The 26,497-nt window shown below is 41.2% G+C and overlaps 1 protein-coding gene across 2 annotated transcripts in view; it reads right to left on the bottom strand.

The window, feature by feature from the left end:
* Positions 1 to 26,497, bottom strand: part of robo4 (roundabout, axon guidance receptor, homolog 4 (Drosophila)) — a 69,532-nt gene that overhangs the window by 30,517 nt on the left and 12,518 nt on the right. For both annotated transcript variants that reach the window (XM_061898042.1, XM_061898044.1), the window contains 14 exons: positions 25,946 to 26,103; positions 20,147 to 20,267; positions 17,029 to 17,167; positions 15,142 to 15,269; positions 9,284 to 9,396; positions 8,983 to 9,214; positions 8,789 to 8,910; positions 6,732 to 6,903; positions 6,427 to 6,624; positions 6,292 to 6,334; positions 6,076 to 6,188; positions 5,359 to 5,676; positions 3,543 to 3,638; positions 3,282 to 3,417 (listed from right to left, as the gene is read on the bottom strand). In XM_061898042.1, the coding sequence (XP_061754026.1) occupies positions 3,282 to 3,417; positions 3,543 to 3,638; positions 5,359 to 5,676; positions 6,076 to 6,188; positions 6,292 to 6,334; positions 6,427 to 6,624; positions 6,732 to 6,903; positions 8,789 to 8,910; positions 8,983 to 9,214; positions 9,284 to 9,396; positions 15,142 to 15,269; positions 17,029 to 17,167; positions 20,147 to 20,267; positions 25,946 to 26,103 (2,089 nt within the window). The remainder of the gene's footprint in view (positions 1 to 3,281; positions 3,418 to 3,542; positions 3,639 to 5,358; positions 5,677 to 6,075; positions 6,189 to 6,291; positions 6,335 to 6,426; positions 6,625 to 6,731; positions 6,904 to 8,788; positions 8,911 to 8,982; positions 9,215 to 9,283; positions 9,397 to 15,141; positions 15,270 to 17,028; positions 17,168 to 20,146; positions 20,268 to 25,945; positions 26,104 to 26,497) is intronic.

Below are 26,497 nucleotides of genomic sequence, written 5' to 3'. Positions count from 1 at the left end.
CTTTGAGTTCCTCCCGGATGGCAGAGCTTCTCACCCTATCTCTAAGGGAGAGCCCCGCCACACGGCGGAGGAAACTCATTTCGGCCGCTTGTACCCGTGATCTTATCCTTTCGGTCATGACCCAAAGCTCATGACCATAGGTGAGGATGGGAACGTAGATCGACCGGTAAATTGAGAGCTTTGCCTTCCGGCTCAGCTCCTTCTTTACCACAACGAATCGGTACAACGTCCGCATTACTGAAGACACCGCACCGATCCGCCTGTCGATCTCACGATCCACTCTTCCCTCACTCGTGAACAAGACTCCTAGGTACTTGAACTCCTCGACTTGGGGCAGGGTCTCCTCCCCAACCTGGAGATGGCATTCCACCCTTTTCCGGGCGAGAACCATGGACTCGGACTTGGAGATGCTGATTCTCATTCCGGTCGCTTCACACTCGGCTGCGAACCGATCCAGCGAGAGCTGAAGATCCCGGTCAGATGAAGCCATCAGGACCACATCATCTGCAAAAAGCAAACCGGAACCCCTCAACGCCTTGACTGCGCCTAGAAATTCTGTCCATAAAAGTTATGAACAGAATCGGTGACAAAGGACAGCCTTGGCGGAGTCCAACCCTCACTGGAAATGTGTTCGACTTACTGCCGGCAATGCGGACCAAGCTCTGGCACTGATCGTACAGGGAACGGACCGCCACAATAAGACAGTCCGATACCCCATACTCTCTGAGCACTCCCTACAGGACTTCCCGAGGGACACGGTCGAATGCCTTCTCCAAGTCCACAAAGCACATGTAGACTGGTTGGGCAAACTCCCATGCACCCTCAAGAACCCCGCCGAGAGTATAGAGCTGGTCCACAGTTCCTCGAACAGGACGAAAACCACACTATTCCTCCTGAATCCGAGGTTCGACTATCCGGCGTAGCCTCCTCTCCAGTACACCTGAATAAACCTTACCGGGAAGGCTGAGGAGTGTGATCCCACGATAGTTGGAACACACCCTCCGGTCCCCCTTCTTAAAGAGAGGAACCACCACCCCGGTCTGCCAATCCAGAGGTACCGCCCCCGATGCTGCAAAGTCTTGTCAACCAAGACAGCCCCACAGCATCCAAAGCCTTAAGGAACTCCAGGCGGATCTCATCCACCCTGGGGCCTTGCTACCGAGGAGCTTTTTAACTACCTCAGCGACCTCAGCCCCAGAAATAGGAGAGTCCACCACAGATTCTCCAGGCACTGCTTCCTCATAGGAAGACGTGTTGGTGGGATTGAGGAGCTCTTCGAAGTATTCCTTCCACCTATCCACAACATCCGCAGTTGAGGTCAGCAGAACACCATCCGCACCATACACGGTGTTGATAGTGCACTGCTTCTCCTTCCTGAGGCGGCGGACGGTGGTCCAGAATCGCTTCGAAGCCGTCCGGAAGTCGTTTTCCATGGCTTCCCCGAACTCCTCCCATGTCCGAGTTTTTGCCTCCGCGACCGCTGAAGCTGCACACCGCTTGGCCTGTCGGTACCTGTCCACTGCCTCCGGAGTCCTATGAGTCAAAAGGACCCGATAGGACTCCTTCTTCAGCTTGACGGCATCCCTCACCTCTGGTGTCCACCAAGGGGTTTTAGGATTGCCGCCCCGACAGGCACCAACTACCTTGCGGCCACAGCTCCGATCTGCCGCCTCGACAATAGAGGTGCGGAACATGGTCCACTCGGACTCAATGTCCAGCACCTCCCTCGTGACATGTTCAAAGTTCTTCCGGAGGTGGGAATTGAAACTTTGTCTGACAGGAGACTCTGCCAGACGTTCCCAGCAGACCCTCACAATGCGTTTGGGCCTCCCAGGTCTGTCTGGCATCCCCCCCCACCATCGCAGCCAACTCCCCACCAGGTGGTGATCGGTAGAAAGCTCCGCCCCTCTCTTCACCCGAGTGTCCAAAACATAAGACCGCAAATCCGATGACACAACTACAAAGTCGATCATGGAACTGCGGCCTAGGGTGTCCTGGTGCCAAGTGCACATATGGACACCCTTATGTTTGAACATGGTGTTTGTTATGGACAAACTGTGACGAGCACAAAAGTTCAATAACAAAACACCACTCGGATTCAGATCCGGGCGGCCATTCTTCCCAATCACGCCTCTCCAGGTTTCACTGTCGTTGCCAACGTGAGCGTTGAAGTCTCTCAGTAGGACAAGGGAATCACCCGGGGGAGCACTTTCCAGTACTCCCTCGAGTGTTCCCAAAAAGGGTGGGTACTCTGAACTGCTGTTTGGTGCATAAGCACAAACAACAGTCAGGACCCATCCCCCCACCCGAAGGCGGAGGGAGGCTACACTTTCGTCCACCGGGTTGAACTCCAACGTACAGGCTTTGAGCCGGGGGGAAACAAGAATTGCCACCCCAGCCCGTCGCCTCTCACTGCCGGCAACGCCAGAGTGGAAGAGGGTCCAATCCCTCTCGAGAGAAGTGGTTCCAGAGCCCTTGCTGTGCGTCGAAGTGAGTCCGACTATATACAGCCGGAATTTTTCGACTTCGCGCACTAACTCAGGCTCTTTCCCCCCCAGTGACGTGACGTTCCACGTCCCAAGAGCTAGCTTCTGTAGCCGAGGATCGGACCGCCAAGTGCCCTGCCTTCTGCTTCCGCCCAGCTCACATTGCACCCGACCTCTATGGCCCCTGCTATGGGTGGTGAGCCCATTGGAGGGGTGACCCACGTTGCCTCTTCGGGCCGTGCCCGGCCGGGCCCCATGGGAACAGGCCCGGCCACCAGGCGCTCGCCATCATGCCCCACCTCCGGGCCTGGCTCCAGAAGGGGGCCCCGGTGACCCGCGTCCGGGCGAGGGAAATCTGGGTCCATGCTTTTTCTTCTTCATAAAGGTCTTCGAGCTGCTCTTTGTCTGATCCCTCACCTAGAACCTGTTTGCCTTGGGAGACCCTACCAGGGGGCTTTATGCCCCCGGACAACATAGCTCCTAGGATCATTGGGACACGCAAACTCTACCACGATAAGGTTGCAGCTCACAATTAAAAACAAAAACACACTCAACATACCAACTGAGCTAATATGTTTGATTGAATTTGGAAAGACTAAAGCGGTACTACTACCGTAAGTGTTGTCATGGCGGATTTCTATGCAGGTAGCCTGGGTTCAGTCACCACACAGTGATGGTGTGAATATTTGTATAAATGGTTGTCTGTCTCTAAAGGGACTTGTCCAGGGTGTTTTCTACTCTGATCGGGATACCTGGTAGAAAATAGATGGATTGGTTGTTCTGTGTGCATTTTACCCTTCATCTGAGGTCACACTGTGAGTGTCAGGAGTTTCCTCCAAGTGCAATAGCCCTGGTGGTGGCCACATGTCCAATAGGTGTAGGGATGTAGAGTAATGCAGCAGCCGAGGAGAGCCAGAACCTTGAGTATACCCTTGATATACATACAGATATAAAACTTGGCATCACATGAATTTATTTAAAGTTCTTCGATACAATTTTTCAGAACACATAATTATAAAATGGCTGGATGGATTAAGAGATATTTAGGGAGCTTACCTGATGGGATGTGACTGAATCTCTGTTTGCAGACACGAGGTGGACCAGCCTGGTACCGGGTTGCTACGATTGGGACACTGCTGACTGCGTGCAACTCTGCAAGTTAAAAATTGGTTTATATATTTGAGGAACACTCTTTCATTATATATTAAATATATATTTTTCTGCACAATGTGAATTTAACTTGTGCAAATCATTTTTGAGCTGTCCTGTCTTGTATTAAGGCATAGAGTCTGCTATTGCCACGATGCCTAATTCATGTCTATTAAAGAGATGGCAGTATTGGTATGTATTCATAATCAAATTGTTGTCAGTATTTTGCATTTTTTTATGTTTGGGGTGGTGTGGCTCAGATGGTGGAGCAGCATTGCCAGCAACAGGAGGGTTCTTGGTTTGTATCCAGCTTCTGCCGTCCTAGTCACGGCCGTTGTGTCTTTGAGTAACACAGTTCATCTACTTCGCTCCTGATGTGTCAAAGTTGCTTCTGCAATCAGTGTGTTAATGTGTGTGGCAAGGCTTAAATGTAGTGTATAATGTAAAACGCTTTAGGTATTGTTTCAGGAATAGTAAAGCACTATATAAATACAGACCATTTCAATTTCAAAACCATTAAAGCTATTTACACAAAATCAAAGCAGTTTTGTGCTTTATATTTTGTTCCCTTGCTGTAATGAACCGTGACCTTAAATCTGCAACCGTGGCATTTCCCCATTGTGGTATGAAAAAAAGGATATTCTACCCAATCATTTTGATCTACAGATGTCAGAGTCAACATACAAATACTTGGGTCTACAACTGGACCATAAGAACATTTGCATAGTGTAAACAAGAAAGACTTTTTGAGGAGACTTGCCTCCTTTAATGTTTGTTCAGGCCACATTTGCAACCATGTACAACTGTACCATGCTTCAGGCTCTGCGCTTACATTTTCTATATGCAGCAGTCTGTTGGGGCAGATACACATAGGCTTGACTCTCTTATCCGGACAATAGGCTCTGTGGTAGGTATGAGCCGGAGTCTGTGGAGGCATTGGTACGACAGAAGACACTATCTAAATTAGGATCAATCCCCAAGAACTTCAGCTACATTGTTCCCTCTTCCTAGGGAGCTGTCACAGATTCCACTTGTTGCGCTGTTCAACTGAGAGCTTCCCCTGCTGGCCCCACTATGGACTGGACTCTCACATTATTAACTGTATCCACTCGGCATCCACTGCACCGGTCACCAAGGTTTCTCGTTGTTCCCATTGGGTTGAGTTTTTTCTTGCCCTTATGTGAGATTTGAGCCAAGGGTGTTGTTGTGGCTTGTGCAGCCCTTTGAGACACTTGTGATTAAGGGCTATATAAGTAAACTTAAATTGATTGATTGAGAGGCTTGAACATTTCTTTGGTATTGTATGCCATGAGGCTTTATAATGCTGCTATTTCTGGAAGGGCAAAATAATTGTTAGTTCCCTACTGTGTTTGCACTGTATATTGTTATTTAAAAAAACTTGTAGTTTACCGTTGGTAATATATTTCATTTTATTTTTATTAGGTGCCAATGTATTATTATTCTTTCTTGTGTAGTTTCTGATACTGTTTTAGTGAATTAATGCTGTTTTTAATTCAAAATAAATACAAGTTTGTGTGGATGTTATCTCTCCATGAGAACAACAAACCACCTCACAATTTTCTTCGGGATTCAGAAAGTACCACTTAACCTTTCCTTACATATTTCCTTGCTGACAATTATTACCAGACATTACAAAAAACAAAGGAACATGACTGTAGGTATAGTACAAACAAAGTGGTCATAATGTAATAAACAGATTCACCTTGCTTTGTATGGCTCTTTTCCCTGAGCACACCCATCTTGGGCTGAGGTCGAATGGACTGTTTCCATGGTAATGCATCCCGACAAGTGTGGGGTGAGGTTTTGGGGGCAGACTGAGTGAATATCTGAATGGTCTCAGCTCCTTGCTGTTGTGGCTGACCGTGAGGCATTTTAGGGCATTGTCTGGGACTGTTGAAGGTCTTTAGCCCGTTTCCCATCAGATCAACATAAAAGGTGCCATAGACACTGCAGCTGTCAGTCACAACTGGAAAATCTGGGTTCAAACAGCCAGGGTCCTTCTTGGTCGGCACTGGAAAACCTGATAAAATCAATGTATATGAACAAAATGTGTTTTAATATCCTTGTTTGACGTGTCTTGCAAAATCGACCACAATCAAAAGGCAACAAATACTAGACGATACATTGAAACATTACAGACAACATGAATGATAAGATGCATCTTGTGAGTTTATTGCGTCTGCGTGTGTAAAACTAATACAACTACAAGCAATTCAGAAAAAATAACTTTTTAAAACGTAACCCCCATAACCACTCAACTGTCCCATTTTGATTTAACTCATATCTTTCCCTTGATTCCCTGCGCTTCTTAACTTCTTAACTTCTTAACTTTAATCTACGAAATATGGCCCAGATATCCGCTTCCATGTCCAACATCACAGGCATGTGCAGTAGCGTTAAGGATGATCAGAGTACTCACTTGTGCTGCTAATCCCTGAGTGTTTGTGACCCTGAACCCACAAGTCTTGGTACTTCTGGTTGAACGCTGGTCTCCAACTCCCAGAAATCCAAGGAGAGTCTGGAACTGTTATCCTAAATCCCGTAGTCGAAAATGTTTATTAGGTTGAGGGTTTTTGTCTTTTCCTTACACATTTACAGTTCTTAAAAAATTAGTCTATTAAAGGACCTATTTTACCTGTGATTTATGAAGAGATCTTCAGTGGCTAATCTATGCAAACCTGAGAATGAGAAAAATCACAAAATCATGCTAAATAAGTAACAAGGGTATAGTAACTGAGGATGTTTAATATTTCCTAATTATGTTGCACACTTTTAGCCCTGTCACGTCCTGGTATGAGGTGACACATCTTGCTGTGGCGTTTTAGAAGACAGACAGCTGCAACCATTAAAATGAACCACAAGAGGGCACCGATGCTGCCAATCAATATCGGGTCCTGAAGCAAGGCCAAAAAGGTAGACTGATCCAGTCTGTGGCTGTCCGTCTCAGAGGTAAAACCAATCTGTGGGTCTTAGATGCAAAAAAAGCACATTAACACCATTAAAACGTTAATTTTGGAATAACACAGTAAAAAAGATACAAACAGTAATTCCAATTTCAAGTTTCAATTTGCTTACTTATGACGACTCCATGAGGGTCACTGAGGATTCCTACTCCAGCACCATTGACTGCGGCAATACTAATCCAGTAGCGTTTCCCTGGTTGCAGGAAATAAACATCAAGACTATGCCGGCTGCTATCAACTGTCCAGTTTTGGTACAGTTGCTCATCCGACTCCACGCACCACACCTGAATAAAATAAATAATTTGCATTAGGTTTGAAAGACTGGGTGAGAGAGGGTTAACGTGAATTTTTCATGTGGTTGCAATCGTGACGAATTGTCTTGAAATCTATTTGAGTAATTTGCATTTGCAGCATATGAGAACACAGAACTAAATAATTGATTTGTACATAAAAATTTAGTAGAAAACACGTCTTTGAATCATACTTTGCTCGGCACCGGCATCAATTTTCAAAAATGTTGTGTGTGGTTGGTCATAAATCTTAGTAGGTTTAATAATAAAGTCTAATTTGTTCAACATTTATCACTCAGCTGATAAAAATAACTGTGCTGTCTAGATATTGTCGGTTTGTATTACATGTCTGAGTCTCATTTGCATGTATTCATTAATTTCATTTTGTAGGTGTGTTGCTGTAGTCTGGAAGTAGTCTTTTTCATTAAGTTAAATGTACCAGTTGTGTTTTTGTTGTGCCCTACAAAGTGTTTACACCTTAAGTATTGTACTTATTACATACCAGCTGTTTGTCACATGCAATAAGCTAGTTAGCACTTAGTGCAATTGGCCGCTTGAAATCACTACTGCCAATTAATAGCATGTATATCCTTTCATTGTCTGCCGCTTATTCCCTTTGGGGTAGCGGGGGGCGCTGGTGCCTATCTCAGCTACAATCGGGCGGAAGGCGGTGTACACCCTGGACAAGTTAGCATGTATATGGCATATCCAATTTAAATTAGCATCAAGCAAACTCATTTAGAAAAGTGGAATCTTACTTTTGAGTGCTTTCTACCCGGCATGCTTGCTTTGTTGGCATGGAAAATTTCAACATTACCTAGAAGCAGTCTACTACGAATATGCCTATTTACCCGCCAATTGCTTGAGGCGGTCCTGAATCTGCTACTGGATGTAACATCACATGCAACAAATATATTGAAATATAAAACTGCTTGATTTTAAGTGAATGGTTACCCGGCAGTACTGACGGAATTTGGTCGTTACCTATTCAAGTACTGAATTCAATACCCATCCCTAATGACAAGTAAGGCTCTGTTTTACATGCCACCCACTAACCACAAGTCCCTGCCTTAAACCATGTACTCATTGCGCTGTATTCTGTACTAATATACACTTATGCAATATACTTTACATATTTTGCTTTATTATAACATATGTATTAATCTTTACTGATAGAAGGTGAATGAGATAGGTTTTCTCAAAAAGTAGGTCCTATTTTCTTGGGAAAAAATGCACAAATTGGTGTGTTTTCTCCACAAATAAAAATTACACATTTCACAGGTAAACTCAATTTCACCATCTTTAAACTTTTGTCTATTTAATGTTTTTTTGCACAACTTGCTGTTATTTAACAACGACCTGAATGGCAAAATTCACAACATTGTTTTTAATTTTCCCATAACTGCAAAAAGTTTATTTTTCTGAAACTCTTCCAGTTTCTCTGTATCTTTGTTACAACCTGCTGATGACACTTTGTGGCACTCAGGTCTCAGTGGCCTGCACTTCCATCTGAGAACATCTTGTTTCAAACCTTACAATGGTGAGGTACTGTTTATGAATTTTGTCTTTGGCGTTGTCTTTGACTTTTGATGTCAAAATGTTAACAGCATGATGAAGATGAGTTTGCTTAGCAACTAAATTGAACCAGAAAATGTATTAGTGCATTTACATTATTGTGAATTTTGCCAATAAGCTCATGTTAGATAACTAACTGCAAATTGTGTAAGAAGTATAGAGCAGTTCAATATGTGTGTCATGTGCCTTCTACCTTAGTCAACATGAATTTAATGCTGGACTTAGAACTAACCCTACTTGAATAAATTGCCGGACTATACAGTTTGGATAACGTTTTATCAAAAAGAGCTTTAAATTAACTTACCTGGTAACCTTGTATGATCCCATTGAGAGATTCCAAAGGAGGAGGCTCCCAGTTTAGGTGGATGGAGTTATTGTGATTATGGCTGACAGTTATTGAAACGGCCAGTGGAGCAGCACTGGGCACTGCAGATGAAAGTCAATAGTTAAATAAATATGTATTTTATTAATACTATATAATAGCAGAAATATTTTCACCTGTCTCTGGGACTGTGAGGAGACGGGTGTTACTCTCCCGTCCATACAAGCTGCTGCCATATGGACGAACCTTAAACTCATACTTGTAGCCTCTTTTTAAGGGGCCAACCTGTGTTTGAAAGCTCGGCATTGTTGCTTTTTTTGCGACCCAGTCTGAGCTGGCAGGTAACAGGGAACGATAGAGAACCTCAAAGCCATCGAGGTAATGAGGTTGAGTGAGGACGGACTGGAGCTAAAAACAAAAAATACACCAAATGAATGAACATGTTCTCTAAAACTCTCTGGAACAGTTGTTACATACCGTCCACTCTACTTGCGACATATTAGACCCTGGGTGCATGATGCTGACGTTTTCCAGAGTAGCACGCAGGGCAGACAATTCTTTGTGGAGGTCTTTCTGTTTTGTACTGGAAGCTGTACAGAACACACAGACCTATAATGTTACTGTATTTCATGACATATAAATGAATAAAACTGAGAAAAAAACAAGTTCGTCATTTTTGGTGAGTCTGATTTCTTCTCTGGACTGAACAGTGCCCTTAGTTTATTATGGTCCTACCCTCGCACTCATGCAAAAAGTCTTGGAGTTGTTATTGATAATTATTTTAAACTTGACAAAGAAGCTCAATGAAAACTTTAGAATGTTGAATCATAACCTTCCCACAAACTAGTTAGAAACAGTTGTGCATTCACAGACAACATCCCGCTTTGACAGCTGTAATTTCCTCGATTTTGGCTTTAATTAGTCCTCCACTCGTTGTTTACAACTGGTCCAAAAAGCTGCTCCAGGCCTGCTCACAGGAAAGCAGAAACAAGAGCACGTAACTACTGCACTGGTTTCTCTACACTTGTTGCCGGTTGTTTTAAGAATTAAGCTTAAACTTTTATTGTTTGTTTTCAAATCACTCTATAGGCGGGCTCCACCATATTTATCTAACTTATTTATACTGCCCACCCTAGTCAGAACTCTAAAGTGATCTGCCCAAAGTTGAGACGAAAGACCAAAGGAGTCCTAAACTTTGGAAAGCTCTCTCAAAATGTTTAAATCTTTTTCGAAAACACACTTATTTGCACTGACATTTAAAACAAGCAGAGCTGGAGATGTTATTGACATATTTATGTTTAAATTGATACTTTTTTATAATTGTGATTAATATTCCTTATTTTATATCATTTAGTGCTGACTTTGCAGTGTATGTGTAGGGCTAATTTAGTTTTTACCATTTTATTGATTGGTGTATTTAGCCATGTTTTTTATATAGAATTTTCTGTACTTATTGTGATTTTTAGTCAAATTTTTGTTTATCTTTTACCCTTCTTTTTAATCTGTACAGCACTTTGGGGCATTTTTAAATTGTGCTACATAAGCACATAAACTTTGATCATGAATACAATACAGTGGTAGGTTGGTTTTTGTACGCCCCACTTTAAAGTTAAAAAGTTAAAGTACCAATGATTGTCACACACACACTAGATGTGGAAAAATTATTTTCTGCATTTGACCCATCACCCTTGATCACCCCTGGGACGTGAGGGGAGCAGTGGGCAGCAGTGGGCAGCAGCGATGCAGCGCCCGGGAATCATTTTTGGTGATTTAAACCCCAATTCCAACCCTTAATGCTGAGCAGGGAGGTAATGTGTCCCATTTTTATAGTCTTTGGTATGACTCGCTTTTAGTATGATTTAGTTTTTGAAGAAAATGCTCACCAAAAGTTTGGGTTATCCTACAGACTAAAATTACACATCATGAACTAGTCCTTTTATCTGCAAAACCTTCTGTGGAATTAAGTGCCCCAAAAAAAATTCCACATGTTTGTGATTAAGTCTCAGCGAAAATGAATAGTAGTTCTTTTAGAGTTCAGATCCTATAGACCAGAGTAATTAAACTGGTGGCCCAGGGGCCAAATCCGGCATGGGAATGACACCAGACCAGATTATGTCTCAGCGAAAATGAATAGTAGTTATTTTAGAGTTCAGATCCTGTAGACCAGGGTAATTCAACTGGTGGCCTGGTGGCCAAATCCGGCATGGGAATGACACCAGACCAGACCATTCATCCATCCATTTTCTACCACTTATTCCCTTTTGGGGTCGCGGGGGATGCTGGCGCCTATCTCAGCTACAATCGGGCGGAAGGCGGTGTACACCCTGGACAAGTCGCCGCCTCATCGCAGGGCCAACACAGATAGACAGACAACATTCACACTCACATTCACACACTAGGGCCAATTTAGTGTTGCCAATCATCCTATCCCCAGGTGCATGTCAGACCAGACCATTTATTCAAAATAACCACCCTTCGCTCTGATTACTGCTTTGCACACTCTTGGAATTCTCTTGGTGAGCTCTAAGAGTTTGAGTAAGTCTAATTAGAACAATTGATCACTTGACAGCCCTCTATAAATATATACACATATATTTCCCATATATCACTGCCAAATGATTTGTTTTTTAATCATGATTAATCACAGGTCTTTTATTTGCTTGCATATATAAAATTAGCTCAAGAAAATTTGGATACAAAGTCATTTTGGTAGTCAGAATGTCATACAGAATTTTTTTTAAATGTTTTACTGAACTGCAAGTCATTGATTAGCTCAAAACTTGGTGACGGTAAGTATAGTAAGAATTAAGTGAACATTTTGAAAGTCTTTACATAATACTGAAAACAATGTACAAGTTACTAATCGATAAACAACTTAACATAGTACACGGTTTAAATCTGCTTTAATCTTCTTTAGTTTAACCAATTGTTTAAACAAACAAATTTGTTCACCTCTTCAGATGACAATGCTGGTGTCTTTTTTTGGTACTTTGGTACAATGCGACTCCAGCTTGTTGTGATTACTTACAGATGTCAAATTGTCTCCAGTAAGCAAAACACAATCCCATTCAGCCAGGGGTTATAACTTGATGCTCTGTTTGTGTCACACAGTTGGTTTATCCTGGTTGTTATTGTGCCTCTCCAAGGTATTGTATGACAGATCAGCTGTGGTGACTTGGTCTTCACAGATGACAGATGTTAAGTGGTTTACACGCGGTGGCTGTCTGTTTATGACGATCCTGACTATATTTTACACCACCGTGCCCCCAACCCTGCCCACCTCAAACGATGCACGAAGGGCGGTGTTTGGAGCTAATGGGGTGTAAAATATAGTCAGGAATAGTCATGGATGCAAAGGATTCTGGGTATTTGTTCTGTTGCATTTATGTTGTGTTACTGTGAGGATGCTCTCCCGAAATGTCTTTGTCATTCTTGTTTGGTGTGTAACCTGTATCACCCAGTATGCCTTGCAGTCGTGTATGTGTATCTGCGGAAGCCACATACAACATGTTACTGTACTGGCAAGCAGTTTGTACATGTTGTAGAAGGCAATGGCTTCATAGCACGCCCTTATTATTGTTAACTGGATGACCACCAGCAGATATTCGCGAGAACGGTTGCGGCTCCCATTGGCTTCTTTATTTTGTGAAAACAGGTCAAAATGGCTCTTTGAGGGGTAAAGGTTGCCGACCCCTGGCCTATATATATATATATCTATATCTATATAAGTATATATAGATATATATATATATATATATATATATATATATATATATATATATATATATATATATATATATGTGTGTATATATATATATATATATATGTATATATATATATATATTTATATATATATGTATGTGTATATATATATATATATATATTTATGCATGTATATATATATATATATATTTATGCATGTATATATATATATATATATTTATGCATGTATATATATATATATATATATATATATACATACATGCATACATACTGTATCGATAGAAAAAGAGAGGGAGAGGAGGTGAGAGAGAGAGACTTCAAAGTCTAAATCAAGGGTCCCCAATCAAGGTCCGCATTGGGTTGAAATAATTTGGCCGGGGGCCGGGCTGTATCTATATATATATATATACATATATATATATATATATATATATAAATATATAAACAAATATATATATATATATATATATATATATATATATATATACATACACATATATATATATATATCTATCCATCCATTTCCTACCGCTTGTCCCTTTTGGGGTCGCGGGGGGCCGCTGGAGCCTATCTCAGCTGCATTCGGGCGGAAGGCGGGGTATATATATATATATATATATATATATATATATATATATATATAATATTATGTCATAGATTGAAAAATGTATTTTAAATGATTTTCCTGAGCTGCTAGGAGACGCTGGGAGTAACAAGCAACAAGCGGTAGAAAATGGATTAGAAAGGACAGATTTAAAAAAATAAAAATTTACTTGGGGAGCACTGGTCTAAATCCTAGTCGTTAACCTGATTTACTCATGATGTCCACATGATGGCAACAAAGTTGCAGCAAATAGACTGACATATACCGTATTTCCTTGAATTGCCGCCTGGTCAAATTCGCTTCGTAAAATAATTAGCGCATGCTTAGTATTACCGCCGGATCAAACTCGTGACGTCACAAGTGACACTTCCCTTGTCATCATTTTTGAAATGGAGGAAGCTGATTTCAATACCGGAAATTTGAAATCGCATAAAGGGAAGAAGATTGAGAGCTATTCAGTAGGATTTAAGGTCCAAGCTATTGCTAAAAAGAACAGTAAGCAGCTACGTGGAGCCGACGGACCGACAGACAGGCAGGGCACGATGGAGTTGGGCGTGGGAACTCCCTTGTCACGTGACGAGGGAGAGGGTGCTTTCTCCCTGTGACGTGACAGGGAGAGAGCACCGAGTTCCCAAAGAGTAAATAGCAAGAGCAAGAGCATACCAGTCACTTCCTGCTACCGGCTTACAACTACAGCTGATTGGACTGTGGCGGTCACGTGCCTAGGAAGCGCGCAACGAGTAAATAGAAAGGCAAGAGCCTAATAGTCTCCACAAATGTATGTATGTATTTGACACATGCGTTACATAAAGGTAAGATCATAATAACGTTTTTTTTTTATCAAATGTGCTTTTCATGATGGTATCCTTACATCACACTCAAATTTTTACTGCATGCATTTGGTAAGCGCAGGAGTCAGAAGAGGTTTTAAATTAATTAGCTTATGCTTACTTTTACCTCATGCCTTTGGTAAGCGCAGGGGTGAGAAGAGGTTTTAAATTAATTAGCGCCCCGGCGGCAATTCAAAGAAATACGGCATTTAAAAGTAAGCTTTAGACAACCCATGGGCCTGATTCCTTAATAAACTTAAGATGTCTCTCGGGCCGAACTTAAGACGCCAGCAGGCTACACTTGGCTCACTAGCCAGAGTATCAACAACACTGGTGGTTTTGAATCCTGGTTTTCACCCAGGTAACCCGGATCTAACTCAGCTATGGAAATTAGTTCCTCCAGATCAGTACTACCTGATTAATTTCGACCTCACTATGTTATTTTTATATGAGGTTAATTATGGTAGTTCCCTTGAGTGTGGCTAGTCATGTTGCATTTTCAGTCCCATATGGCTCAGCAGTTAGGATTCCTGGTATGGTAATAGGTCCTTTTAGATCAGCACTACCTGACTCTCCCCAAACTCATTGCATTATCTATCATCCAAAGTCAACCAGTATGAGTGTTTTGTCTAAGGTTCATGTAGGCAAGTCAACGTTTACAGGCATTGTCATATATTGACAAGTGGTTAGGATACCTGGTTGTCAACTAAGCAGCACAGGTTCAACACGTCTGAGTTCTACTAGACTAGGAGCTACAACTGCATTCATGTGACATTACTAACACCTCGTGACCAGTCAGTATGCAGTACTACATATCAAACACAATCTGTTTATCTCTCTTTTGAAAAAAGACATACAACATCATAGATTCTACTGATTTCCAGCTTTGGCAAAATCTGATAATTCAGATTCGAATATAAAAAAAATCCTTAGTTGAAGACAGCCCGAATACTGACACAATATTATAAATTAGTGTAAAAAAGAAAAACGTAATCATGTAAATACTGCACTGAACAGTTTAGACGTACATTTTAATAGCTTACCTCAATTCAACACATATCAACTGTAAACGTGTTTGTTTTTTTACAAAATTAAAATGCTTAAATAAGGGAAACTTGAAATCAGATAAATTTTGTCTAAAAAGATATGGACAAAAATACATCTTGACATTAGTTTACCTTCAACGAGTAAGTGTGCGGTCGCAGTGACCACACCTACATCATTGACTGCGGTGCAGGTGTATTTGCCAGCATCTTCAATCGTCAGATAATGCATCTGGAGTGTCTGGTCTGGGTTCACAAGATACCTGTGCAAATACAGATGTTAATGGGCTCTTAATTAGATGTACTAAAACTTAGGTTTACACATTCACATCACATATTATATTGATGGTCAATGTGCAAAAAAGTTTATCTGCAGAATGTTATAATTTTGTGGATTTTGCTTAACATAGTTTGATGCCACCATCCAAGCTAAAATCCACCAATCAGAAAATCGAGCAGATAGATGGTTTTGCACTTTGATCAATAGTTTAATAAATATTATTAAACATGTATTGACAATATGTCTCTTTTGAATCATCTTAAATTGTATCTAAAACAAAAATAAATAATATAAATAATGAGTCTAAATACAATCTATGGAAACTAAAAAATCCTTAATTTTAACTGTCACAAATGTACTTGCCATTACAGAACAGATGTGTGTAACAATCTTATCAGTTTACTTTTTAACTGCTTGTTTGTACATATTTTGATTTCTGGGGTGTCTGTCCACTCATCAAGTTACTGTTTGGCAAAGAATAAAGTCTAGAGAATATTTGTATGAAAATGCAGTTAAAGTACTGTTTTAAGAAAATATACAAGTTGTTTAGGATGTTTGTTTACTTTTATGAAACAAGAGCTTGCTTAGGTTAGCAAGATCAACACAAAGTCATAGCTAGGGATGTAACAATTACTTGTAGTATTGATAAATTACGGTAATACGTCAGACCGTTAATATTACACTTTTAAATCCATATTGGAAAACTGTAATTGATAAAAGTGTGTTTGATAAACTCACAGCAGTGTGACATTCCTCATTTCCTGGAGAAGCAGCAAGTGTGTTAATTGTTAGCAGCTTAAAAGCTAACATAAAAACAAGACACATAATGTCAGTCTATTACAAATGTCCTAACCCAATCTGAAGTTGTAACAACACATAGCTCTTTGTGCAACTAACATATTATATTGTGTAAATAGGCCATGTCGGGGGACGGCGTGGCGAAGTTGGGAGAGTGGCTGTGCCAGCAACCTGAGGATTCCTGGTTCGATCCCCACCTTCTACCAACCTCGCCACGTCCGTTGTGTCCTTGAGCAAGACACTTCACCCTTGCTCCTGATGGGTTGTGGCTAGGGCCTTGCATGGCAGCTCCTGCCATGAGTGGGTAAATGTGTGTGTAAATGGGTGAATGTGGAAATAGTGTCAAAGCGCTTTGCGTACCTCGAAGGTAGAAAAGCGCTATACAAGTATAACCCATTTACCATGTCCACAAGAACACGGATAGTTTTAAAAAAGCATATCTGGGGTTAAAACGATCTCCATCCACACAAGTGTAGTTTACACACAATAGCGTAGGTCAGCTGTCATGCACGTTGTCCAATCAGAAGCCTGGAAAAGCAGTCACAGCTAAAGCCCACAGACGTGCATGTGCCGCTGCAAAACTCTAGTAGAATTATTACGCAGTTAATCATCAATATATGTTTTGTTTTTCTGCCAAGAAAAGTGCATAGTGTGTGTATGTTTATTTATTTGACATCTTGGTTAAAAAAAATTGATTGTTGGGTGTAAGCGCTTTTTGAGCACACTCAACAATAATGATTCAATAATAATGACAACCGTGATCATTTTGGTCGAAATTAATGTGATCAATCGTTACATTCCTAGTCCCAGCTATCCTATGTATATACGTAAAGAACTGAAAAAATATTATTCTTAAAGTACTTTTAGGAAGGCACTGGTACTTTATATTGTACTGTGTGTAGTATATTAGCTCTGATTAGTTGTGCGTTGTAGTTTATCAATACCTGCCATTGGGCAGTGGCCCCTGCTCTCTGCTCCAGACCACAGCAGGTGGAGGGTCACCTTTTGCTTGGCAGTAGAACTGGGCAGACTCCCCCATTCTCACCGACACGTTTTCCGGCTTCAGCACCAAAACAGGTTTTGCTGCAGAAAGTAAAATATTTTCTTCTTGTGGAATTGCATTTGCTTTACACTCAAAAACATTGGGCCTGATTCACAAACCATTCTTGAGATATTTATTTTATTTTAGTCATACACATTTTCGTATAAAGAAAGTGGCATTACAAAACACACAGCAGTATTCTTACCAATGTATAGTACTTTTGTGAGTATTCAAACGTCTTAATAGATGTACTGAGCTATGTTGTCTAATAGATATCTTGTTTTCTCACAAGAAGTGTGTGAGAAAACAATGTTTTCTTACACTACACAGTTTAATAAACCTAACCTAACCTATCCTACAACCCCCAGAGGGTCGTTGGGGCACCACAGACGATTTGTTGACCAGCTCTCTCCATCCCTCTCTGTCCTCAGCAGCTCTCATTGCCTGAGTGAGTTTCAGGTGAGTCCATTATCCGATGTTATCTTCCCATCTTTTCTTTTGTCTCCCTCGTCTCCTGCCACCTTGCACAGTGCCTTGTAGGAGGGTTTTTGCAAGGCCTGAAAATCAGGTGATGAGTCCGAACCGCCTCAGTTTTTGCTTTATGACCGTGGTGATCATTCATCATGTGGGCCGATGACTTGGCTGATCTTTTGCCGCACTTCTTCGTTTGTGACATGTTGAGTGTAGGAGATACCCATGGGTCTTCTGTAGCATCTCATCTCCATGCTCTGAATTCTCTTCTGAAGCTCTGCTGTAAGGGTCCATGTTTCACAGGCATAGAGGAAGATCGACATTATAAGTGAGTGCTGTAATCTCACATTTGATGCCAAACTGATGTTTGAGTCTTTCCATAAGGGCTTGAGTTTTGTCAGGGCAGCAGTTGTTTAAGCACTTCTGGCAAGGACTTCCCGTTTGGATTTTTCATCGGACAGGTTGCTCCGAAGTACTTGAGTCTCGACACCGTGTCCAGTGCCTTTCCATTGACTTTGATGTCTGAGCGGATGCCGTTGTTGATGGTCATTATTTTGTTTTTTTTCAGCATGGATTTCAATTCCATTGGCTCGGGAGGTGGTATCAAGCTTTTCAACTAGACTGGCAAGTTCTCATTCTTCTCCAGCTAGCCCATCGATATCATCTGCAAAACGGAGGTTGGTGATTGGTCTGCCTCCGATGCTGACAGTTCCTTTGTGATCTGCCAGGGCATCCGTCATGATACGCTCCAGAAAGATGTTAAAGAGAATGTGTAATAAAACAAGGCAATAACTGAACAGCATAGCTCAGAACACATTTGTGAAATAATTAACATCATGTGTTTTATTTGCAAGTACTGTACTGTATCATATAGTAGACTTTGCACAAAGTTGCAATTCCAAGACTTTAGATGGCAGTCGTGTAAGGACTACATTAAGGAATTATTGTCTTTTGTTGAGTCCTGCAAAGTGTTTGAACAGTAAGTATTGTATTTATGCCACAATAGTTGTTGATTGAAACGTGAATCTTAGTTGTAGTTTTCATTATCAAATGTGAAGTTGTTGAAATCCAAACTGAAATCTGCATTAAGATAGCACATTTTAAAAAGTAGAGCCATACTGTACTTTTAAGCGCCTTCTTCATGCTTTGTTGGTATGGAGTATTGTCAAATTACTTAGAGGCAGTACGGCTGAGTCAGCTGAGTGCTTGGCTGCTTGTTTCCTGGCTAAATGCTTGAGCCGGTGCTGAGTCTGTGACCCGATGTAAAGTCACGTGCAACAATGGTATCAAAATATGACATTTGATTTTACATGAATATAACCAAGAGTTCCGATAGACTTCGGTTATTACCTATAAAATTATCGAATTACTTATCTGGAGTGTTAACGAATGAAATGATTTCAAAATGTCTTCTTAGATTGTTTTTCTAATTGTAGGTGTGTTTTAATTAGCATAGTGTAAGGAGACAACATTGATAGCTTATAAGAACATGAGATGGAAGTGTCATGTGCACATAAAAATGCAGTTATTTTTTGTATAACAATAAATAGCCTCATATTTTAAAATTTTCACCACGTTAAATAAAACTAAATGTCTTATGTAGGGAACAGGGGGCATCATCTATGTTAAATAAGAGCTGCAGGCTAGTTATTAGGTTGAGCACAACAAACTGTGCACCGAACTTTTCCTAAATCCCATCTCTTAAAGGGGAAGTGCAATTTTTTTTTAATTTTGCTTATCTTATACAATCATTATGTCGGAAAAGAAGAAATGTTTTTGTTTTTTGATGCATTCTTCAAATAAACTTCATTAAATAAACTTCATTAAATAAACATGAATAAAAGTCTGCTTCCAATTGAGTCAATTCCGCCCGCAAAGTCCTCTAAATACACATCCAAAAAGCACCAACAATACTCTATCTACAATTTGTGACTTCAATATTAACCAAGTATGAGTGATACTGTTATTATAAGTGCTAACACATTTTTAGCGACGCATTGTCACAAAGAGGTAACGAGTTTGTGTGGTTAGGTTGACGTCATCAGCTGGTGAGCTGCTTTTTCACCTTTGTGAATGTCCTGCGTTTTTTAAATTAATGCGCCGCCGTAGGCTTAAAATGGTCAAAATATGTAAATATTACATGTTATTTTGAATGTCCCTGTTACTACTATATAAATATACTTACACTGTGTATATAAAACCTTAAAGAGGGTGTTTGGATGTTTTTTTAAGCACTTCATAGGCATAATATCCAAAATAAACTTCAACCAACAATAGAGTGACTCCCATAGGCTAAATTGTAAGCAGACCTCGGCTCGCATTTATTTACGAGTTAGTATGCATAAAAAAAAAATTTAAAAAAATATTGTCTTACATAAGGATGGGGAATGATAGGCAACGCTTTTTTTTAAAAGTACAGTTTCCCTTTTGGAGCTACAGGTTTGTCGGTGCCAATGAGCAAGGCTATTCTTAAGAACATATTTTGTAAAGCAGGCCTGTACAAATGCTGTATTGACAATTAATAATAATTTGAAATTGAGACAGCTCACCAAGCACAGACAGACGTGCTGCCCTGCTCTCTCGCACTCCCATAGTGTTGCTGGCCACACACACATAGGCACCAGAGTGGTTCTTCTCCGCAGGATCGATGATAAGCTTCCCGTTCAACTCCTGTAGTACAAACAAAACACACTCATAGTAAGTACAGTGGAGGAAGACGTCACATCAAAAGGAATTGAATGATATAACAAAAACACAATAAAATCTATCATACTGTAGGGTGCAACGGATAATAAGGCGGACGGTCGATGAGCAGGTCTATTCAGATTTATTTTCATACAAAAGGCGCACCGGATTATAAGGCGCATTAAAAAGTTAATTTAGTGATTTTTTTCCTACAGTTAAGACTTCCTTTTGGTCTACATTTGTGGTCCCCAACCACCGGGCCGCGGCCGCAGAATAATTTTTTATAAAAATGAAAAAAAAAAAAAAAAAAAAATTGTTTGTTTTTTTTTGTTTTTTTTATTAAATCAACATAAAAAACACAATATACACTTACAAATGGTGCACCAACCACAAAAACCTCTCTTTTTCATGACAAAAACGTCCCTTTTTCATGACAAAGAAGAAAAAAAAAAGAAAGAAAAAAAAAGGACACCCCCTCGGGCCGCGGGACAAATTATTAAGCCTTGACCGGTCCGCGGATACAAAAAGGTTGGGGACCACTGGTCTACATAACATGTAATGGTGGTCAAAATCTTGCATGAATTATGTTTTACAGACTATCTTCAATTCGCTTTCTGAACGTCTCTTCAGGATGGTCTTATTTGCATGGCTCCACTTCCGCAGCATCTTCTCTCGTCTTCGTTGTTGTACCGGTAGTTTTTAGCATTTCCATTGTTTCCAACTTAAAACTATACGCTACTTTATACCAGAAATGGCAACAGCGGAGGATGGATGCCTCACAAACAAGAGGATAAAGAAAAAGAAGGAGCTTATTGACTATGGTGCGGACTACAGTGACGGTAGCGTGCAAATTGTTTGACTTATGCAGATCCCAAATACATATCAGCAGGTACCAACAGGTAAAAAAGTTGTTTGCACATAATATTGGAAAACAAAATGCCAGATAATGTCTCCTAATAGCTGCCATTATGTATTATTCCATAATAATATGTTGAAGCACAGCACCTCAGACTACGTTGGCCATAATGCGCCGACAATCCACTAAGCTGTGCGGCTTTGTAGCTCACCAAAGTCGTTCTAAAACATTTTGACAGCTTTTTGAGTGACGTGTGTAATGTTCTATATTCTCAAAGAAACATAAAAAATTTGGGCATGCTTTGCTAGCGTCATTTATTGAACAGGCGTCAATTTGCAATCCAAAGATCTCGTATGTGTGACTGTCACACTGGTCACATTTATCATTACACCTTGTAAAAAATATACTTGCTTGGAAGTCGGTCAGCACAACCAGAATTAATCTGTACATTAGGAGCAACGGGTTATAAGTCACACTGTTGATTTTTGAGAAAATTGAATCATTTTAAGTGCGCTTTATAGTCTGAAAAATATGATTATTAAAGTATTACTGCTTTTTTAATGGAATTCCAATAATTGATCAGCGTAGCCCACAGTGATGGGTTGATGTCGGTTGATCCCAACTTATTCTGGGTTTGGGAAACTTTCAAAATACAATTTGTGTTGTGCTTGGGGCACACTTTATAGTGCAAGTCCGGTTCGTTCAGTTGTTGGAAATGCTTTGGAAGAAAACAACTGAAAGCCCACAGTACAATTGGACAAGCACTATGTATTGGTATTATCTACTGTTATCAATAATAGCAGTCAAATTCCACAATAAATAAAAAAATGCATCAAAATCACCAAAAGTTGCAGTAACTGATGGCACACGTGATGTAGACTGAGGTTGCGCCAATCGATGGAACACCGTTTAGTATTTTTGTGAAAAAGTATGAGATCAGCCATTGCTGGTTATTCCAACACCTTTCAATGCAGATCTCAAAATTCAATCCCGTCTGGTTGATACCTTATTTCATTTTGGTCCCTTAGCTGACGTAGGTAGCTAGCAGCTGTGTGTCCCCATACACAGTGTGAAGCCGCTTCCCTAAGTTAATTATCATCACCTCCATTGCAGAAAATAAATATGTCTTAGCATCTTAAAGAGGACCCTTGATGACTTGAATCTACTTCTCAGGGTATTTTGAAAATTGCACAAAAAAATGTGTTAACGCCAAAAGGGAGAAGAAGTGCCTTGAGGAACCCCTCAGTTATTTAAATCACAAGGTGAGCAGTAATGGCTGACCGGTCAAAATGTTTTAGTACGACTTTGGTAAGCTACAAAGCCGCACAGCTTGATGGATTGCCGGGGCATTATGGCTAACGTATCAGACGTGTTGTGCGTCAACATATGGGTATTATTATAGAAAGACCCCAAAATGGCAGCTATAGGAGACATTATCTGCCGTTTGTTTTCCCATTATCATGTAAAAACAACTTTTTTTACCTATTGGTACCTGCTGATGGGTATTTGAGATCTGCATAAGTCCCGAAATTTGCCACTGTAGCCCGCACCATAGTCAATACGCTCTTTCTTTTTCTTTATTCTTTCGTTGTGAGGCATTCATCCTACCATGTTGTCATTTCTAATATAAAGTAGCATGTAGATGTAACATATCTATCAGTAGACTCACAATGGAAAAGCTAAAAACTACCGGTACAACAACGATGACGGGAGAAGACGGTGTCATCGCAATAAGACGTAAATAAGACCATCCTGAAGAGACAGTCAGAAGGCGACTTAAAGATGGTCTGTAAAACATAATCTATGCAACCTTTTGCGAGAGGGAAAGGTGGATCTGGAGGAATATTCCTATTTTGTTCTCTGCTTCATCACTAAATATGTTGATGACGTCACTTCCATCAGGACAGTAACCCGCTACACGAACTAGAAACCCTTGTCGAATGCTGAGGTGAGAGTTCTTCTGAAAGCTAAAAATGCTGCGTTTAGGGCAGTGGTGACATTAGCACTCAGAGTAGCGAGGAAAGATCTTATGGCAGGACCAAGGCTATATACGCCATGGTAACTTCCACACCAACGGCCCCCGAGACATGTTGAAGGGCATTAACCACAACACCAGGGATGCACAATGCCCAAGGGACCCTTCCTTTCTAGATGCCTTCAACACATTCTACGCCCGCTTCGAAGACCCTGACAACACCCCCCCACCCCCACCACCAACACTAGATTCACCCCACCACCAGGTGAAACGCCGCTCAATGTGACTACAACAGACGTGAGGAGGACCCTTCAGAGGATCAACCCTTGCAAAGCTGCAGGCCCCGACAACATCCCAGGGCAGGTTGAGAGACTGTGGACACCAGCTGTCGGAGGTGATGACAGACATCTTTAACACCTCACTGACACTGGCATCTGCCCCCACCTGCTAAAAGAATGCCACAATTATCCCCTTCCCTAAGAGCTCCACAGTGACAGGCCTGAATGACTACTGACCTGTTGCACTAACCCTGGCAGCCATTAGGTGCTTCGAGAGGCTGATCATGACTCACATCAAGGACACGACCGACGTCAATGCGGACCCCTATCAGTACGCCTATAGAAACAAAACGCTCCACTGATGACACCAACTCGTCAGTGGTCCAAACAGCCCTCACCCACCTAGAGAGCAGAAACTCGTACGTCCACCTGCTCTTCCTAACCTTTTCCTCTGCCTTCAATACCATCATCTCACAGACCCTGCAACAGAAGCTTACCTCTTTCAGACTGAGCCCCCAGTACTGGCTCTCCCCAGGGTTGTGTGCTGAGCCCTCTCTTGTTCACTATGCTGATGTATGACTGCTTGGCGAGACACCCCAGCTGTTATACATTAAAGTTTGCAGACGACACAGCAGTTGTGGGACGCATTACTAAGAACGATGAGTCCGAATAGAGACAGGAGATTGAACACTTGGAGAAGTGGTGCAGCGAAAACAACCTCGACATCAATGTGAGGAAGACCAAGGAGATGGTGGTGGACTTCAGAGAAGACAGAGGCCCCCCTCACCCCTTGTAGATCGGAGGAGCAGCTGAGGAATTGGTTTCCAGCTTCAGGTACCTGGATGTGCACATAACCAAGGACCGCATCTGGAGCACCGACACATCCTGTCTGGTCAGGAAGGCTCACCAGCGACTTTACTTCCTCAGGAAGCTATTGCAAGCTGGATTTGGGAGCTCAGTCCTGAGGAGCTTCTACAACTATGTAGTAGAGAACATGCTCTGCACTGGCAGCACCTCGTGGCACAGCAGCTGCAAATCAGTGGAGAAGAAGCCTCTACAGAGTGTGGTAAAGGCTGCCCTTAAGACTGTTGGAACCAGCCTTCCCAACACCTAAGAACTGTACACGCGGAAATGCAGGGGGCAGACCCTCAGCATCATGAAATGCTCCACTCTATCCCTGCAAACGAGCTCTTTCAATCACTGCTATCAGGTTACGGCGCAAAAGCAGTAAAACCACCAGACTCAGAGACAGCTTATTCCACAAAGCTGTCAGACTGCTGAGCACTTCTACCCGCACCCAGCTCCTATACAACTATTGCCGTATTTATTTTGTATTTATTTTTCTATCATTCCACACAGTGAGTTTAGCTGTGCTTCCTCTTTTTAAGTGTCTTATGTTATTTTATATTTATCATTTAATACTGTTGTTCTATATTTCCTATTTATTTCTGTTTTTCTTAATACTGCCGGGACCTGAGTCCAAATTTCGTAGTGTATATGGGCAAATGTGTACGAGGATGAAAAATAAAGCTCCTTGAATCTTTGAGATGAGATTTATTTGGTTTTGATTGGAAGATCAAAAACACAGTGGAACCTCGATTTTCAAAAGCCCTTTGCATCAACGTTTAAATATCACCAAATTTTCCTTAGTGTACAGACCATGTCATGGCGTACAAAAACTTTATTAATTAATTCATCTGTTTTGCATGCTGCTTGAAGCCATCGGGGGCTGCCCTTTTGATGGCATGTTGTTGCTGTGACATTGTTTTGTTGTTTGGATAAAGAGATTGTTGAGCCACTACCCCTTTGTTATGTTGGTTTGATATACATATACAGTATACATATTCATTATTGTGTCTTCAAGGTGCGCAGTTTTTTACTCAAATATTGACTTTTGTCGAAGCTAGAACCAATCATTCATGTTTACATTGATTCTTATAAGGAAACTGTCTTGGCCATGACGTTAAAGTGCATCCGGCAGTGGAGGGTCGTCTATGGGGTCTTAGGGCACTAGGAGGTTAACCCCTTTACTACTGTCCCCAGGTGGCCCTTGGCAAAGGCCTAGTACCTGACTGCCCCCTAGCCAGGGATACGGGGAAGACCTCAACGGCGGAGCAGGCGGAAGACGGTAGATTTAAGAACTACCACGGCTGCGATGGCGGAAGAAGGCTGCCAATGGACCCTGACCTGATTCTGTCAAGGATCTTGTGGTGACTGTTTGTACACCAGTCTCACCACGTAAAACAAAGACACGCACAGGCATCCTTTATAAAGGGATACACCCCTACCAGGAGGATCTTCATAATCAATCGAGTGACCGCCAATGATGATGATAAGGAAACTCATACATGTTGAACCATGTTCAAGAACCAATTAGGTTCGTAAATCGAGGTTCCACTATATGTGTTAAAGACTGTGAGCTTCTAAAAAGCTTGCAGACATTTTAAAGTAATATTTGCCTAACTCTTAAAATGTCATATGCTCTATTATTTCTGTGTGAAAAATCAATATTTAGTAAGAATATTTTAAAAAATTAAGAGAGAAACATGCCTACCGTGTAGTGGAAATCTGTGTTATTGATTGGCAGGCCATCTTTCCTCCAAATTATGTTAGGTTCAGGGTGACCGACAGGTGGGCCACAGTTTAAGACAGCCACTTCTCCCTCGGCCACCTCGACATCATTTGGCTGCACAGTGAACGCATCTTGCAGTGCTGCAACAATACGTACAGGTGTTGAAGCTGACAGCTGCTATTGTTCATCAAAGGACAAAACATACATTTGCACTCAAAATTATGTTCTTCACTTGCAAAGTTTATCAACTTGCAGTAAATTTGTAATGAACAAAACATAAACAATTAAGCAGATGAATACATTTAAAAGCTTAAAAGTTAACATGAAAAGAAGAACGATATATGTTTTTTTACCATTAAGACACAACATACCCCAAGCTACACTTGTATAAAAACATTATTGTCTGAGCGACTAAGCTATTCAGTTGTGCACATTGAACTACAAGCTGTGCTTTCTCAAGGACAGCATGATCGTTCTATACTTAAAGGAATACAAGACGGGGTTGTTTTAACGAGGCATTCAAGTAACGCTGTA

The sequence above is a fragment of the Nerophis ophidion genome, linkage group LG04 (genome assembly GCF_033978795.1).
Source record: "Nerophis ophidion isolate RoL-2023_Sa linkage group LG04, RoL_Noph_v1.0, whole genome shotgun sequence".
In the NCBI taxonomy this organism is placed as follows: domain Eukaryota; kingdom Metazoa; phylum Chordata; class Actinopteri; order Syngnathiformes; family Syngnathidae; genus Nerophis; species Nerophis ophidion.
This window is presented reverse-complemented; position numbering and strand designations above follow the sequence as displayed.